This window comes from Dromiciops gliroides, chromosome 3 (genome assembly GCF_019393635.1).
Source record: "Dromiciops gliroides isolate mDroGli1 chromosome 3, mDroGli1.pri, whole genome shotgun sequence".
Lineage (NCBI taxonomy): Eukaryota > Metazoa > Chordata > Mammalia > Microbiotheria > Microbiotheriidae > Dromiciops > Dromiciops gliroides.
Window position 1 is genome coordinate 644438603 of NC_057863.1, and position 17872 is coordinate 644456474.

General features: G+C 45.9%; 2 protein-coding genes across 6 annotated transcripts in view; both read right to left on the minus strand.

The window, feature by feature from the left end:
- LOC122746208 (cytochrome P450 2A3-like) overlaps positions 1 to 3676 on the minus strand; it is an 81087-nt gene extending 77411 nt beyond the window's left edge. For 2 of the 5 annotated variants that reach the window (XM_043991680.1, XM_043991678.1), the window contains exon 1: positions 3415 to 3674. In XM_043991680.1, the coding sequence (XP_043847615.1) occupies positions 3415 to 3594 (180 nt within the window). In that variant the 5' untranslated portion in view covers positions 3595 to 3674. Of the gene's footprint in view, positions 1 to 3414 lie in introns of all 5 variants that reach the window. The other 3 variants (XM_043991681.1, XM_043991686.1, XM_043991679.1) reach the window with 2 other exon arrangements.
- Positions 3677 to 5075: 1399 nt separating this feature from the next.
- Positions 5076 to 17245, minus strand: LOC122745298 (cytochrome P450 2A13-like). The gene is made up of 9 exons (XM_043990495.1): positions 17015 to 17245; positions 15393 to 15555; positions 13989 to 14138; positions 12207 to 12367; positions 11589 to 11765; positions 10124 to 10265; positions 9667 to 9854; positions 8961 to 9102; positions 5076 to 7222 (listed from the first exon to the last, which is right to left on the minus strand). The coding sequence occupies exons 1-9, from the start codon at positions 17192 to 17194 to the stop codon at positions 7038 to 7040; spliced, it is 1488 nt and encodes a 495-aa protein (XP_043846430.1). The 5' UTR covers positions 17195 to 17245; the 3' UTR covers positions 5076 to 7037.
- Positions 17246 to 17872: the final 627 nt, after the last annotated feature.

A 17872-nucleotide genomic window follows, 5' to 3' on the forward strand; every position in this document is an offset into this window, starting at 1 on the left:
TATATGAAAAGAGCCCTATTATTGTACAAACCCTTTATGGTCCTTTGGTGTTTTACCATCTGAACTAAGATAGTGTGGTCTGCCTGTACTAGATTTTGAGTAAATCTCAGGTAAGTCAGCCTTGTAATCTTGTACAAGCAATCAGCAAGAGTACTTTAAGCACATGCTCCATGTTAGACATACTGATTCATGCTGTGGATACACAAACAAGAGTAAAACAGTTCTTGCCCTCAAGGAAACTGCATTCTTTTCACAGTGTGATTATCTGTGAAACAAGGGAGTTTTTAAAAATGATGTCTATAATCCTATCTACTTCCAAGTCCTCTGACAATATGGACTATCTCTTTTTTCCTTAATCTCAGGAGAGGATCAACTCGAGATTTATTGTTTAAATGTGAAAATTGCGTTAAAAATATACTGATAGGAAGGAAGGAAGGAAGGAAGGAAGGAAGGAAGGAAGGAAGGAAGGAAGGAAGGAAGGAAGGAAGGAAGGAAGGAAGGAAGGAAGGAAGGAAGGAAGGAAGGAAGACAAAGACAGTCTCTGAGCTCAAAGACCTCACAGTCGAATGGGGAAGACAATGTATTAGCAACTAGGTAGAAACAAGCTCTAGACAGGATCCAGGGAAGCTGAGGAACAGAGGGAAGGCCCTGGCATGACTGGGGATCTCTTGCTGAAGGTGAAATCTTAGCTGAGCCCTGAGGGAGCCAGGGACTTCAGGAAGAGAATTTTAAAATGCATTTAAAATGTCTTTTTGATGCTCTTTCTGAGAGGGGGGACAGCATATTTTTTCTAAGCCCCTTCCATATAGTGGGCTTCCTGAAACAATTCTGCAGAGTCAGGAGAGGCTATTGAACCCAGTGGCTGCAGCAGAGAAGATGTCTGATGCTGCACGTCTAGTGCCCATGTTCTGCCAAGAGATCTCCCTGGCCCCTCAGCTCTCCATCTCCCACCCTCTCCCTCTGGCCCCCAGGCTTGGCCCCCAGACTTCTTAGCCTCCTCTGTACCTCCCCCCAATCCCTCTCTTGCAGCCAGCTGTGCCCTTCCCTCTCCACAAAAAGGTTATCTGCTTTTCTTGGAGACTCTTTCCAAAAAGATCATAAAACAGCCATGAGAGACCATCTAACCCAACCTGTCATGTTGAAGAGAGGGAAAGTGAGGACTAGAGAGAGAGGAAAGGCTCTTCCTCAAATAAATAGCAAGAAGCGGAGACTTTTCTGCCTCCATCTCTCTTTCTTCATTTGTCCTTGTCTCAGACCCTCCCAGACTCTCCCTCCAGCCACCCTGGAACCTGCTTATGCATGTGGGAGACATGTCTCTGTATCTCTTGCTCTTTGGGGTTATGTGTCATCATCTCTGTCTCCGTTTTTTCTTTTCCGCTGTGGTAAAATATGAAAGTTTTTAACAGTCGGTTAGGATAACTGAAAGACGCCAGTTTTTCAAGGACCACCCTTTTGGGGAGGAGATGAACAGTCTGCCTGCTGGGCATGTCAGACTGCCTGCCGGGCTCTTGACTTCCGGGGTGGAGAGAACGGGAGTAAGCCTTTTTGCCTGCTTGGCGGGACTCCTGAGGGCGCGGCACAGACGGTCTCTCTCTCTCCAAAGGTGGCCTTTTCGGTTTGGTGAGTTTTTATAAGGAATATAGACTAAGCCTAGATTTAAGACGATTTGTATTGTATTTCTATTTTCCTATCCTTCTAATCAACAACACCTTATATACAATAAAGGCTCTATCTAGAAAACCAGAAGCTTCTTCCATTTACTAGTCTGGGAGATAAATTAAGGGAAAAGTTAAGTAGGGGAGATTTATGATCTAATATCCAATTTTAATCTCACAGTTTTTATCTCACTCAGTTGAATTCACCTGTGGCCTAGCACAATCACTGGCTGTCTCAGAACCATGAGATATGGTATGATAACCTTTCCATAACATTTTCAGGTGTCATGAACACATACTAAATTTGACTTTGATCCAGACACATGGTGGTAAAAAGTGTTACTGATTGCAAAACTACCTCAACCCTCTATTGGAAGTCTGAGGATATAAAGAAGGGAATGTAATGGAATTTATTAATTTGATCATTGACAATGCTATGCTAAGGTTTAGTAAAAAATACAGCAATTCAAACAGTTAAAGAAGATAATCCAGCTTTCCAGACCAGAGTCCAGAGTCCAGAATCCAGACCAGAGTCCAGAGTCCAGAATCCAGACCAGAGTCCAGAATCCAGTTTTCCAGACCAGAATCCAGTTTCCTCCTGATGACATCTTACCACTTCAAGAAGACAAGAGAACTCAGAGACTTTATATGAACTGTTTTGCTTTATTAGCTTTTACTATCTCCTTTCTGTTATAATATATACTATCTGTAACATGTACTCTCTGCAGAGGCTCTCCCTTTGCAAGACTAATGTCAAAGCGTCGGTTCATGAGGAAAAAAAAAATCGCCCCTCTGGACAAAACTTTCCTCTCTTCCTTTTATGTATTGTTGTTCGCATATTATTAGTCAGCAAAAGTTATTATATTCTTTTTACTGTTCCATCAAGGAAACATTCCGTTTCTTGAGGAAGCAAAGGGGGGAAATGTGGTAAAATATGAAAGTTTTTAACAGTCGGTTAGGATAACTGAAAGACGCCAGTTTTTCAAGGACCACCCTTTTGGGGAGGAGATGAACAGTCTGCCTGCTGGGCATGTCAGACTGCCTGCCGGGCTCTTGACTTCCGGGGTGGAGAGAACGGGAGTAAGCCTTTTTGCCTGCTTGGCGGGACTCCTGAGGGCGCGGCACAGATGGTCTCTCTCTCTCCAAAGGTGGCCTTTTCGGTTTGGTGAGTTTTTATAAGGAATATAGACTAAGCCTAGATTTAAGACGATTTGTATTGTATTTCTATTTTCCTATCCTTCTAATCAACAACACCTTATATACAATAAAGGCTCTATCTAGAAAACCAGAAGCTTCTTCCATTTACTAGTCTGGGAGATAAATTAAGGGAAAAGTTAAGTAGGGGAGATTTATGATCTAATATCCAATTTTAATCTCACACCGCTAATTTGATCATCTGTGTCTCCCTGCCTATCTGGCTGTCATTTCCTATGTCCCTGCTTCTGAGTATCTTTCTTTGTGTGTTTCTGATGTACCCTTGTGAGTCTGTCTCTGTCACTGACTTTCTGTGTGCCTCTTTCCTCCTCCTGTGTCTCCCTGTTAATTTGTCTTTTGGTCTCCCTGTCTTTGCTCCTCTGGGTGTCTTTGTCTATGGGTTTCTCTCTCTCTCTCTCTCTCTCTCTCTCTCTCTCTCTCTCTCTCTCTCTCTCTCTCTCTCTCCCTCTGCTCTTTGAGTCTCTGTCAGTCTCTGTGTTTCTCTGTCCTCTGTCTCAGTCTCTCCATGTTTTCCCTCTTGTCCCCAGCTCCCCAGCCCCAGTACCTTCATGAGGGAGTCAAACATTTCCTCAGTGTTGAGCTGCAGGTAGTTGCCAATGAAAGGCAGGGGGGTGGGCCCAGGGGGGAGTCTGCTGCAGACCTTCCTCTGTCTCCACACAGAGAGCACCATCAGGGCTGAGAGGCAAAGGAATAGGGCCCCCAGCAGCAGCCCGGAGGCCAGCATAGTGGAGGTGGCAGAAGGCTGACTGCAGTGTTGTCTGGGGTTTGGGAAGATGCTGAGCCAGGCCTGGGGTCCAGATAGGGCTGGTCTTGTCCTGCCTTTTATGCCTGGGGGTGGAGGTTGTCTCTTGGCACGGATCCTGGCTCCCTTATGTAACTTTCTCAGTTCCAAGTCCTTCCTCCCCTGAGCCCCAGGACTGCCCAACTCGGAGGGCCAGAGAGGGAGAAGGATTGAGTGCAATGGGGACTCAGAAACTTGTGGTTCCCTGGGGATAAAACTAGAAATAGGGGAGGTTTAAAGAGGTGTAATAGCCCAGACATGGTGTTGGGGTCTCAGAACTCAATGATAGCAGTTTGACAAGTATCTAGTAATAGACATTTAAGGACAGGGTGTCTTAAGACTTGAGGATGAGGAAATGGGGGGAACTAGGGAGAGCACCGAATAGATCCTTAATGGCTGTCACCTCAAGTAAGTCCCTCCCTCTCTCTGGGACATCCATTTCTCCTTTGTATGAGGAGAGAACTGTATCAGATGAGCCCTGAGGACCGACCCCCTCAGGGGGATGTTCTCAGTGCCTCTGGAGCATGGGATACTGTACCTATTGTTAACCAAGTATTCCTTTAAGGATAAATCTTCATGACAAACCAAGAACTGATCCAAACATGACACAAAAAATCTCTCACCCAAACCCCCTTATGAGAAGAACTATTTCTATCTTGATCTAATTAGGTAGTTACAGGGGGATAATTATTAGCTCTAAGGATTCAGAATTGAGATTCTCTACCCTGGGGGTACTTTAATCTTTAGCCTCAGTTTTGTTCTTTGCTTTGAAATTTTTATAAATATTTTTGGCGATAGACTTAACAATTACCCACAAATGCAAACATTTCTGACCTCTTGGTCTTGCTGAGGAAGAAGCTGAGAGGTGAAGTTCAGACAGTTGGCCAGTGACAAAGCTGGGATTTGAACCCAGGTCACCTAGGAAGAGGCCATGGACAGCACCCCAGATTGGGTACCTATGAAATCTGCCTCTGGGCGGCAGTTTGGGGGAGGAGAGAGAGAGCACAGTTGGCAAACAGTAGTAAATAAATTGTGATATTTTTAGGGAGATGCAGGGAAAGGCAGGTTAATTGGAATTGACAATTATGTTACCTGGGCTGACCCTAGTCCCAATGGCTCTTCTTCCCCTCCCCATCTAGGGCTAGCCATGGCTACCTCCTCTCTAAGCTCATAACCTAGCACAGCTCAGGGGTTAGGGAGAAGGCTGGGAAATCAGGACAATCTTTCTTAAGGCTCCTTTTGGTAAGAGGGGGCCAGGATGGGTGTGGGCAGGGAAAGGATCTCTAAGGGATTCCCAGAACGATTGTTAAATTTCTGGTTTCAGTGTTTATACCTTAGCTATAAATGAAGGCCACATACTAGAGCTTGATTCATTGTATTGTTTTTAATGTAGAATTAAGAAAGTATTAATAATTCAAAGCAAATTTAAAAGTATGTGTGCATACATCCTCTCACTCTGCTCTTTCCCCACCTTAAATAATTAACATTCTGCTCCAACATTGCACAATGGTTGATTAATCAGTTGTTGGCCTTCCCTCTTGACAAGGCCCAAAATAACATCACTATGTTGGGGTCAAGGTACATTGTGTCCGACTAATCAGACAAATATGATCTGAGGACCTTGACATTGAGGTGATACTGTGATTTTCAATGAATTGGATTTAATGAGGTCACCAACCCCATTCTGTCCTCCATTGGAGTCCAGTGGCAAGATTTACATCAGAAAGACTGGCGATGGTGCTTAGTGCTTAAGCCAATTGAGGTTAAGTGACTTGCTGCAGGTCATACAGCTAGAAAGTATCTGGGGTGAGATTTGAACTCAGGTCCTCCTGACTTCAAGACTAGTGCTAAATTAATTTTTAAAAAAATAATAGTTCAGGATTTAATATTTACATATATTATTTTTTGTCATGGATTCTTCCTGTCATTCCAAGTAGTCAAGCTTTTTGTGTATCCCAATTCTGTTATCCAATTGGTTAGCTCTCTATCCCAGAGTAGTGTCCTCTGCATTTCTGAGGTTTTCTGTGCCTTCATCCAAGTCATGGATGAACATGTTGAATGGTACAGTGACAAGAACAAAGTCCCAGGGCACTCCAATGGAGACCTCCTTCTAAGTTGACTTGTGCCTATTAATGACTATTCTTTGTGTCCAAGTATTCACAGAACCATGGGACCATAGATTTTGAGATGGAGAGGACCTCTGAGGTCATTGATTCCAACCTTTTCTATTGACAGATGAGAAGCCCAGAGAGGGGAAGTGACTTACCAAGGGTTGGATAGCTACCAAGTATTGGAGGGAGCATTTGAACTCCGGTCTTCCCAATTCCAAGCATTATGCTCAACCCACCCCACCACCCTACCTCTAACCCACAGTTGAGTCTACCTGACTGCTCTCTCACCTAATCCACTTCTCTCTTTCCCTGTATTATCCCTATTAGGAGTCATCCCCTCATCCATCTTGCTTCTACATTTCACCTGACTTCCCCTTGGCCTTGGGTAAATACCTTCCACTCTCTTGGTTTCAGTTTTCCTATTCTGTGATGTTTCGCATGTTTGCTGCTAAATATTCATGGCCTCTTTTTTGCTAGTAGTAGTAATAAGAAAACTAGAGACATAGAGGTCAAGATAGAGACATAGAAAGTTATAGAGAGAAAGACATAGGGAAAGAGAGCTAGAGAGGAAGAGAGACAGACAATGATATGAACAGGCTCAGAGACTTTAATTTGTGGACTGAAAGAGAGACACAGAAAAGAGGACAGGAAACAAAAGAAAGAGAGAAAAAGTCAGAGACAGAGAGATGGAGGGACAGAGACCTGGGCAGAACTGGCCACAAGGGGGAAAAGAAGTCTTTCATTTGTGAGCCAAGAGTCCTCAGAGCCTGTCCCAGCTTTGCCCTTTACTCTCTGTGTGTCCTGAGACAAGTAGTGGGAGAAGCATCAGAATGAGAATCAAGCAGTCTAGACCTAGAGGGGACCTCAGAGGCCATCTAGCAAACCCTGGTTGTGAGTCCAATAAAGAGAGAAAAGTGACTTGTCCAAAGTCACATAGCTCATGTGCCACAGGCAAGATTGGAACCCAGGTCCTCTGACTCCAAAACCAGCAGTCTTTCAAATGTGCCTCATCAGTGTAAAGCCAGGCTCTACCATTGCCTTGGTGTGACCTTGGGGCAATTCTCATCCCCTCTGGGAGCTTCAGTTACCTCAAGAGTAAGCTGAGGAGATTGGAATCAGTGACCTCAGAGGCGCCCAGGCTCAGGTTCCAGGAGCCAAGCAGAGTAGCAGAGGCAGTTGGCTGGGGGCTCAGACTTTATTAATACATCCTCTGCCATCCCACCCCAGAGTTGCTCAGGCTCCTCCTGCTTCAGCTGTGGCTGCCTGGGCTCAGCTTCATCCTCGGGGCAGGAAAGAGATGGTGTAGCTGCGGGGGATGGTGGCAAAGCCCACCATCTTGGGAGAGATATCGATGGCCTCTTTGGGGATTGGAGACTGGAAGCGAAAGTTCTGCAGGATGGTGGTGAGGAAAAGGAAGAGCTCCATTCTGGCCAAGCCTTCACCAAAACAGTAGCGTTTGCCTGGAAAACCAGAGTTAGACATGGTCAGGATGGGGAGGACTCTTAGGACAGACAATGTCAGAACGGGGAAGAAGCTAAATGGTAAAAGGAAATGGTAGTTTGCGGGGCTTGGACTCAGGAAGACCTGAGTTCAAATGTTACTTAGACATTTAGTATCTTTGTCTTCCTGGGCAAGTCATTAACCTCTCCAAGCTTCTGTTCCCTCATCTACAAAATAAAAGGGTTGAATTTGATGGTCTAAAAGGTCTCTTTTGATTTAAATCTGTGATCCCTTAGGATGTAACATTTCAGGTTTCAAAGGAAATTTAGAAAAAGACATGTAGCAGAGAATGTTTGGATCTTGTACCAGAAAAGACTGTCTAGCAGGCACTCATCTTCAGCAAGGGCAGATTTTGGAAACGTCCCACTTTATCTAATTTTTCTTGCTTATCAGCTGCTATGCCTTTGTTGATTTTAGGCTCATGAAAGAACATAAGTGCTATCAATAGCTACTAAATTTTGATGCCCTAGGTAATTGCCCCATTGGCCCACCCTTGGTATGGGTCTGTCTAGATGATGGGACATCAGAGGTAGAAGGGCCTTGAGAATATAGAGTGGCTCTTTTTCCTCAACCCTCCTACACTTCCTTCTCAGCAGAGGCCCTTGCTTCCTTATGGGAGAAAATGGAAACCAACCCATGTGAGATTCCTCTTGTAATTTATGATAGACCTCAAAATCCTCATACATCTTCTGCCACCATCACTGTCTTTGTTCCATGGTCTGTCAAAGTGGTGGCCCTCTTCCCTGCTCTTCCCTTGATCCCCTCCCTCCCAATCTCACAGAATTCCCCATCTGGATTTCTACATCCCAAGCAAACTGGCCTATTTGCTGTTGCCCAAATTGATCATTCCTTCTGCTGCCTCCATGCCTTTGAAGAAGCTTCTTAACTGGAGTGCCCTCCCTCCTCAGTCCTGCTTCAGAGGGTCCTTAACTTCCTTCCAAGTAACCTCTGGCACCACCTCCTAAAGCAAACTTTTCTGATTCCCCTGGTCACCAGTGTTCTCTGTCTAAACATTATCTGGTCCCTACTTATCTACCTAAACTTGATACTGCTCCAATAGAATGTCAACTCCCTGAGGACAGGGCCTGTTTTTCCTTGTCATTGACCCCACCCCACTCCCATCCCACCTCATTAGTACTTATTGGATCAGATGTTAGAATTGAGGAGGACTTAAAACAGCATCTAGTCCAACCTCTTCATTTTCCAAATTAAGAAACTGAGGCACAGAAAAGGGAAAGTCTTGACCAAAATTACAAGCTTATGTTGTACCTAGTTGGTAGATGCTAAGATGGAAGGAACCTCAAAGACCCTTGAATGACAGGTCTGAATTTCACAGATAAGGAAACTAAGGTTTAGGAAGAAGTGATTTGCTCCAGGTCACCCAGGTAGGAAGCTTTAGAGATGGGTCTCTGACTTCAGGCTCAGGACTCTTTCTAGTGTTTCTACTTCTTCCTCAAAGAAAAAGGGACACTAGTGCCATTTAGGGCGGGGTGTCCATTCTGGAATCTTTAGCCCCACAACTACAGCCTCTCCAGAACCATCCCATCCATGGTCAAGTGAAATTAACATGAGTGGTAGCAAGATGAATTGAGAGTAGACAAGAAGAAAGGCAGTACACACCAGGCTCAGGCCATAATAGTTGGGAAGTGGGATGAGTTGGGAGTCATGGAGGGGAAGAGAAAATGCTTTCCTGCTCACCAATGGAGAAGGGGACAAAGGCATCACTCTTCTGGAACTGGCCCTTTTCATCCAGGAAGTGCTGGGGGTTGAAAGCTTCAGGGCAGGCAAAGAAGTTGGGGTCCCTCAGTACTGAGCCCAGTATGGGATAAACTTCTGTGCCCTAGAGTTGGGGTGAGAGAGGACAGCAAAGGAAATAAGTAATGAAGTGGTGGGAAGAGGGCAGGAAGAGGGGAGACAAAGACTGAGGGGGAAATAAAGAAACAGTAAGAAGAGAGAGAGGAATAGGGAGGAAGGAAGGGAGGGAAATGGAGAGTTGGAGGGAAGGGAGAAGAAGAAGAAGGGGAGGGAGAGGGAGAGGGGAATAGAAATGGAGAGAGAGAGAGGCAGGGAAATTGAGAGAGGGGGGACAGAGATGGAGGGAAGTAGAGAGGGAGAAAGAAGGAATGGGAACAAGAGAGCTGAATTGAGGGTCCATCAGAGCAGAGAGTTTGGAAGAAGAATGCAGGGAAAGATTGGGTGCAGGAAGAAAACAAATGGAGGGATGTTCTAAGGCAGGAGGAAGGTAAGGATGGTTCTATGGTAGGATACGGGGCATTTATATGAAAGAGAATGAGTAAATACTGAAAGATGAGGATGACAGATGCTGATTTAGAAGATGAAAGAGATAGAGAAGTTTCTGGGGTAGGATGATATGGGTGTGGAACAAAAAATGAGAGGCTCCTACCTTGGGAAGAAGGTAGCCACGGAATTTGGTGTCCTTGGTGACCCTCCGAGAAACACCCATGGGGATTATGTTGCCAAACCTCTGGATCTCATGGATAACAGCCTCTGTGTATGGCATCTTGGCTTTGTCCTCAAACTTGGGTGATCGGTTCCGCCCAATTACCTGATCAATTTCCTCATGGATTTTGGCTGTAGTTGGTAGAGGGTATGGGGTGGGAGAGAATGGTGTCAGAGAGATCCTAGAGAAGTCCAAAGGGAAGAGAGGTGTGGAGGTTTGATATACCCTGAGATGGGGAGATGCAGGGACAAGGAGTGAGGGGGATAATCTATGTTCCGTGTGTATGTGTGTGTGTGTGTGTGTGTGTGTGTGAAGTACGTGGAAGATGAGAAGAAAGAGATTTGGGGTAGCTCCTAGGTTTCCAGAGGACTTCTAAGGGGTTGAGGGAAGGAGAGCTCACCTTCCACCTCTGGATGCTTCATTAACAGAAGGAAGCCATAGCGAAGAGTTGTGCTTACAGTCTCGGTGCCAGCAAAAAACAGGTTCAGGGCAGTCATGATTAGGTTCTTTATGAAGAATTCTGTGTTGGGATTTTCCTTTTCCTGGGATGGAGAGAGTGGACAAGGCTCAGGACCTCCCTCCCCCAACTCACACAGACTTGCATCACCTCTAGACTTTTCAGTCTCAAGGCCTTCTCTACCCCCCATTCCAGCTCAATTCCTTGAGCCCCAGTAATGCGCAGGGGTAGAGGGGGAAATCTATCCATGCCACCTGATAAAGATGGAATTTCTTAGTTCAAAGGGACCCAAAAATAAATCTATTCTCCTCAGAATTCAGATAATCATAGACAGTGCTGAAAAAGACCTCGGAGACTATAAAATCCAATGATCTTTTGAAGAAACAAAGGCACATAGAGGTTGGGACCTGCTCACAGTAACAGCTAGTAAATGTCTGAGGTGGGATTTGGGTCCAGGTACACACGACTCCTGAGTCTACATCCAGATGCACTACAATATGCTGTCTTCCAGAATCCTGGGACATTAGCTGGAAAAGGTCTCAGCAGCCAAAGACAACCCACCCTGAGTTACCTGACAAGTGGTGCTCCAGTTTCTATTTCAAGATATACAAAGAGGAGTAACCCATCAGTTCTCTGTATAACCCATTGCACCTTGGGACAGCTCTCACATTTTGGAAGCCTCTTCTCCCTGATAGACAACCTAAATACTTCCCTTTACCATTTCTCCCATTGCTCCCGCTTCTGCCCACCAGGGCCAAGTAGAACAAGTCTACTATCCTTCCTACATTTTGTAGATGAAAAGACAGAGAACCAGGGAGAAAAAGGACTTCCCAAGGTCATATGGACAGAGTCAAAGTTGTTGGGACTAGAATATAGGCTTTCTGAGAAGTTTCTGCCTCCAAACCTAGACTTTGAATGTGTGTAGGGTGAATAAGGGGCAGGAAGCATGGAGAATGGGGAAGCCCTCTTCATGTGTCTTTGTGTTTGCCTTGTCTTCCGGTGTCTCTGTTTCTTCATCTCTTTCCATTTCTTTCTGTCCAGCTTTCAGTTTCTGGTATTCTGTGTCCCCCATCTTTGCAGCTCACTTTCTCCATTTGTCTGTCTTTATCTCTCTTTTCCATCCTTCCCCCAAGTTGACAATGACCAGAGGTGCTTGGTATATCTGAATATCTGCTTTGGCTTGCTGCCATATCCTGCCTGGGTTGTTTGTGAACCTACCTCCTTACCAGTGCCACAGGGTACCTTTGAGCCTTACCCCTGGAAGTCTGAGACTTGCCATCTAATATCTGCTGCCTAATGTCTGTGGATCCCACTTCCCAATGTCTGGGGATTCCCTCAGAGATCTGTAACACCATCAGTCTGAGGTCTCACCCAGCCCTTTCATTGTCACCTGCCACTGGGCCAGTACCTCCTGCATCTTGATCAGGAAGGAGTCAATGAAGTTCCGGGGGGAGTTAGGGTCCAGGGTGGCCTGGTTCTCCTGGACCTTCTCGGTGATGAAGGCCTCTAGTCCTCTCAGTTCCTTGAATGCTTGCTTTTGAGGCCCTGGCAGGTGCTTCATCACTCCAGAGAACATCTCATATAGCTGGGGGAGGGCACAGGAGAAGTCATGAGGCATGGGTTACTGGAGTGTGTGCCTGGGCAGGCTAAGGAGGAGGATAATATCAGAATGGGCTATGGGGGCTAAGGGGGGATGCTAAATGTTAGAATGAGTGATCTGGAGAGAGTATAGACTTAGATTGGGAATAGGTTGGTTAGGATGAGAGATGGGCATCTGACTGGGAGTTGGGGGTCAAGACAAACATAAGGGTCAGATGAGGGATGAGTAGGACAGGATGGAAGATTGAGATAACTACAGGGAAAAGACATTAGATTGTGGAAGGGGGTCAGAAGGAGAACATGGTCAGATTGGGAATAGTGGGGTCAGATTGAGGAATTGTATACTAGAGGTAGAGGACAGAAATGAAAGTTGAGGATGAAGGTGAGTAGAGATCCAAGGGTTGGGAGGGAAGGTCTGAGAGATCACCTGTCCCATGGATGTGGATGTGAACTGGAAGCTCCCCAGCATCATTTGCAACATGGACAGGAACTGCTTGTCCTCATATTCAAAGCGATCACCAAAGACGATGGAGCAGATGACATTGGAGACTGTGCAGCTCAGCATGAAGGTGGGGTCAATGGGGGCTCCTGTAGCCCAGCCAGGTCAACAGAAACAGAAAGGAAAGTGCAGAGGTAAAATGGTGAAGAAAGAGAACAAAAGCAGAGAGATGGAGAGGGGAAAAGAGGAAGCAGAAGAAAGGACCTCCAATCCCAAGAGTTGCATGGAGACAGTTTGGGATAGAGATAGTATGAAAGGGCACATGGCAGGAGAGTAGGAAGAGAGAGAATAAAGACACACAGAAAGTGGATAGAGAGAGAGACAAGGTGAAAAAAGATAGTGACTCACTCTCTGACTCACAGCCTTTTCCGAAGGACAGCTAATATCCCTACTGCCAAAATGAGTAAAGAACCTTAGAAACCATCAAGACCACAAATTGAGAAACCATCAGAGGCAGTATTTGCACCCTGATCTTCCCAACTCCAAGGTCTGCACATTATTCAGTGTCCTTTCCAGGACAGCGGCCTGCCTCCCCTTACCTAGAATGGCACTGGGAAGGAGCCTTCAAGGGCATCTTGTTCATCGAATGAAAACCCTTCTTTCTACAGATAAACTCTGACCAAAGTGACCTATTTAGTGAGTTAGAACATAGAACATCAGAGCCAGAAGGGATCATATATTCCAACCCCTCTTGTTTTCTAGAGAAGAAACTGGTTTAGCATATGAGGAAAGGACTTGTCCAAAGTCACACAGGGAGTGAAGGGCAAAGCTAAAACTCTAATCTGGGTCTCCTGGTTCAGGGAGGGGGCCAGTCTCTGAACCAAGACACGAAGAATCATAGAATCATCATTTTAGATGTGGAAGGGAACCTATAGGCCACCATCTGGTCCATCCTTCTCACTTTTACAGGAAAGCAAACAGAGGCCCAGAGAAGTAAGGTCACCCTCTCAGAATCACAATGCAAGTAACTAGAGGAGCTCAAATCAAGCTCAGGTCCTCTGACTCCAAATTCAAGACTTTTTTCCCATATCAAGACTTCAAAATCAGCTGATGTCATTTGTCCTTCATTTTCAAAGAGGAACATTAACAACATGGGATGATGTCATGACTTGCATATGAATTAGTATTAAGGGAGGAAGAATTGCACAAAGTTATCAGCCTTCCTCTCTACGAGAGTCATCAAAATACAGTGTTAAAACAAGAGTCAAGATGACTGGTTATGGCCCAGGATTCATTGACAATGGGTTCTTCCATGCCTGAAGAGGCTCTAGGAGTTCCACAGCACCTACTTCCCTTCTCTTCATGGATGTTGGAGCAAGTAGTTGTAATCCTCCCAATTCCAGCTGGGGGAAGTCTTCATATGCTTGGGATAGACTTCCCCATAACTAATCAATGGTTTTGAGGCCCATTGGTTACCCTAAACCTTATTTATCCCATCTGCCAAGACAATTTCTCCAGGGTATGGCTGCTGTGCATGCTACAACTTCTTGGACCCAAAGGTGAGAGGTGGGTGGCAGATGGACAACCCTGAAGAGGGCTCTGAAAGCCCTCACGCCAGAGGTGTAACACCTAAAACACCACACACACTCTTAGAGATGAGCTAGTGTTACATGCAAGAGAAAAGTAAGTCACAGGACACAAAAAAGAGCAGCCAGTTTGGTGGGAGACAATATAGTCGAGGTTGACCTTGTCCAGGGTCCTGAAACCCACCTTTTGTTCCTCTCATGGCCTCGATGAGGAAACCAGCTTCTTCTTGGATGCGCTCCTCAATTCCCCTCTTGCCCATGCCAAAGTCCCTGAGGGTGGTGATGGAGAATCGTCGGAGCTGCCGTGACCTCTCCCCATTACTGAAGACCACACCTGGGCAGGGGCAAAAAAGAGGGAATGCATTCAGACAGGCCTGGAAAGAATCAAGTGGTGAGTATCCAGGGAGAGCCAAGGAGGGAGAGACAGAAGCAAGGAGAGGTAGGAAGGAAGAGAGATGGGGAGAGAAAGGGAGGTGGGAAGACAGGGAGAAACGGAGAGAAACAGAAAGAGGTAGGGAGACAGGAAAGGACAAAGAAATAGAGAGACCAAGAGAGAGGAAAGATGGTAAGACAAAGAGAGACAGAGAACTGGATATAGAGAAATAATGAGAGAAAGTGAAACAATGGAAAGAGGGGTGATAGGAAGTGATATAAAGAGATAATAGGGGGCAGCTAGGTGGCACAGGGGATAAAGCATCAGCCCTGGATTCAGGAGGACCTGAGTTCAAATCTGACCTCAGACATTTGACACTAGCTGTGTGACCCTGGGCAAGTCACTTAAACATCATTGCCCCACCAAAACAAAACACACTTAAAAGTATAGGTAAAAAAAAAGATAATAGGGAATGACTGGGCAGATTAGGAGAAGGGGAAGACAGAAAGGGGGAAGGAAAGAGAGGGTATGGTAACAGGAAGACATTTGGAGAAAGACAGATGGAGGTATGGAGATACAAGGAGAGAGAGGAAGAGATTATGAAACAAGGACAGAGGGAAGCATAGAATATGGGGGATATGGAGAGATGGTGAGGGGCAGAGAAACAGAGAAAGCCACGGAGCTAATAAGAGATACATGGAAAGACTGGTGGATAAGAATATTGGAAAAGGAAGAGAAATGGAGAAATAGAGGGAGATGGTGATACAAGGAGAGACAGAGAGAAATGAGAGACAAAGATTAAGAGACAGAGCTCTGGAGGAAATGGGTGAAACAGAGGGAAAGATGAAATGGGGAGATAGAGAAAAGGGGAAACAAGACTAGGCAAAGAGAGATGGAGAGATAGTGAGAGATAAAGAAAGATAAAGAGACCCAAGAGATGGAAAGAAATGGAGACAGAGAGATGGGAAGAGAAATGGGAGACAGAAATGGAGAAAGAGAAAGAGAGCGAGAAAGCAGCGGGTGGTTGAGGGAGGGAATGATAAGATGAAGGAGGGGAGGGCACAGATGATGGTAGTTCATGGAAGAACCCTGACTGGCAGCCTTGAGGAGGCCACATTGGCCTGGGGAGAGTTGTGTGTGCGTGTGTGTGTGTGTGTGTGTGTGTGTGTGTGTGTGTGTGTGTGTGTGTGTGTGTGTCCTTGCCCAGACACTCACCAAAATCTTCAAAGATCCAGTTGAAGGTGGCTTGCTCCCCTCGACCAGAGAACTCCTCTGCTTGGTCGACCAGTGCCTCCTTCACGGCCTCATACCCAGTCAGGACTATGACGATCCTGGGCCCCAGGTGCACTGTGAACACGGACCCATATTTTTCCCCAATCTGGAGGATATGGTGAAGTCAGAATAAACAGAGTTTTGCCTCTGAGCCCCATGATTTCCTCCCTCTTAGTTCTCTCCCCTAAATGATAACTTCTCACTCATCATCCCTCTGCAGATTTTAAGAAATTTTTTAATCGTGACTTAGCTACTAGTAACAAAGACCTTTCAGACAAACAGAGGACAAAGAAGAGTTTGTAAACACCTCTTGTGAATCTTTTATTTTTGTGGGGCAATAAGAGTTAAGTGACTTGTCCAAGGTCACACAGCTAGTAAGTTCATTTTCTTCTTTAAATAAAGAAGCAATACATAATTATATTTTTAAATATATTGAAATAAGCCAATTATACATATGTGTATGTTTACATATCATTTTTGTGAGATGTGGAATGGCATATGGGACACAGGCCTGGTAGTCAGGGAGCCCTGGGTTCAAATCTTTCCCCAGACACTTCTTACCTGTGTGACCCATGGTAAGTCACTTCATCACTGTCTCAGTTTCCTCGTCTGTAAAGTGAAGGGTTTGGACTCAGTGGCCTATCAGGTTCTTTCCAACTCTACATCTTTGGAACCCATGATCCTCATTTTACAAAGACAATAACAAAATTGCTGGGTTTTCCTCCTTTCCTGTTTTTCTGCCATAAGTCAAGGCAATCAACATTTATTAGATGCCAACTGTGTACCAGGCACTGTGCTAAGCCCTGGGGATGGAAAGAAAGGCAAAGGCAATTCCTGTTCATGAGGAGCTCACAGTCTCATGGGGCATACCTATTCCAAGTCCTTCCCCTCTACTGGACTTCCTGAAAACAATCCTGCTTAATCTGAAGAAACTAACGAACCCAGTGGCCATGGCAGAGAGAGCATGTCTGATGCTGCACCCATAGTGCCCATTTTAAGCCAGGAGATCTCTGTGGTCTTTCATCTCTCTGTCTTTCACTCTCTCCTTCCAGTCCTCAGGCTGCCCCCCTCCCAGCTTTCTTGGCCTCTTCTCCACCATGCCCCCAGTTCCCTCTCTTGCAGCCCAGCTTGACCATCCCTCCCCACAAAGATGTTCTCTGCTTTTCTTGGAGCTTCTTTCCTATGAGATCATAAAACAGACTTTGGAGAACATCTAACCCAACCTGGCCATGTTGCAAAGACAGAAACTAAAGCCTAGAGAGAGAGGAAAGGCCCTTCCTGAAATCAGTAGCAAGAAGCAGAGACTTTTCTGCCTCCACCTCCCTGTCTTTCTCCATCTCTCTGCGCATCACTCCCTGTCTCTGTCGTGCTCAATGTCTGTTTCAATTTCTGTCTCTGTGACTTCACGGCTCTTCCTGTCTGTGTCTGTCTGAGCACCTGCCTCCTCTCCTTGTCCAGTCTCTCTTTCTCCTTGCCTGTCTCTCTGTGTCTCTCTCAAGCTCTGTGTTTCTCTGTCTCAGTCTCTCCATGTTCTCCCTCTTGTCCCCAGCTCCCAACCTCAGTACCTTCATGAGGGAGTCATACATCTGCTCGGTGTTGAGCCGCAGGTAGTTGCCGATGAAAGGCAGGGGGGTGGGCCCAGGGGGAAGTCTGCTACGGACCTTCCTTTGTCTCCACACAGAGAGCACCACCAGGACTGAGAGGCAAAAGAATAATGCCCCTAGCAGCAGCCCAGAGGCCAGCATGGTGGAGGTGGCAGAAGCCTTCACTGTAGTGTTGTCTGGGGGTTGGGAAGATGCTGAGCCAGGACTGGGGTCCAGATAGGACTGGGCCTGCCTTTTATGCCTGGGGGGTGGAGATTGTCACTTGGCACTGATTCCAATTCACTTATGTAACTTTCTCAGTCCCAACCCCTTCCTTCCCTGAGCCCCAAGACTGGCCAAATCTGAAAGCCACAGAGGGAGAGGGATTGAATGCAGTGAGGGCTCAGAGACTTGAGGTTCCCAGGAAATAAAAGGAGAAATGTGGGAGGTTTAAAGGAGTGTCATAGACCATAGATGGAAATGGAGATCTCAAAATGCAATGATGGAAGTTCGGGAAGAATCTGGTAATAGAGATTGAAGAGCAGAGTGTCTCAAGACTTGAGGATGAGGCTATAGCAGGGTACTAGGGGGAGCACAGAATACATCTTTAGTGGCAGTGACCTCAAGTAAGTCCCTCCTTCTCTCTGGATCATCCATTTCCCTTTGTGTGAGGAGAGAACTGTATCAGATGAGCCCTAAGGACCCCCTCAATGGGATGTTCTCTGTGTGTCTGGGGCATGGGATACTGTACCTATTGTTAACCAAGTATTCCTTTAAGGATAAATCTTCATGAAAAACCAAGAACTGATGCAAACATGAGGCCAATAAATCTTTAACTCA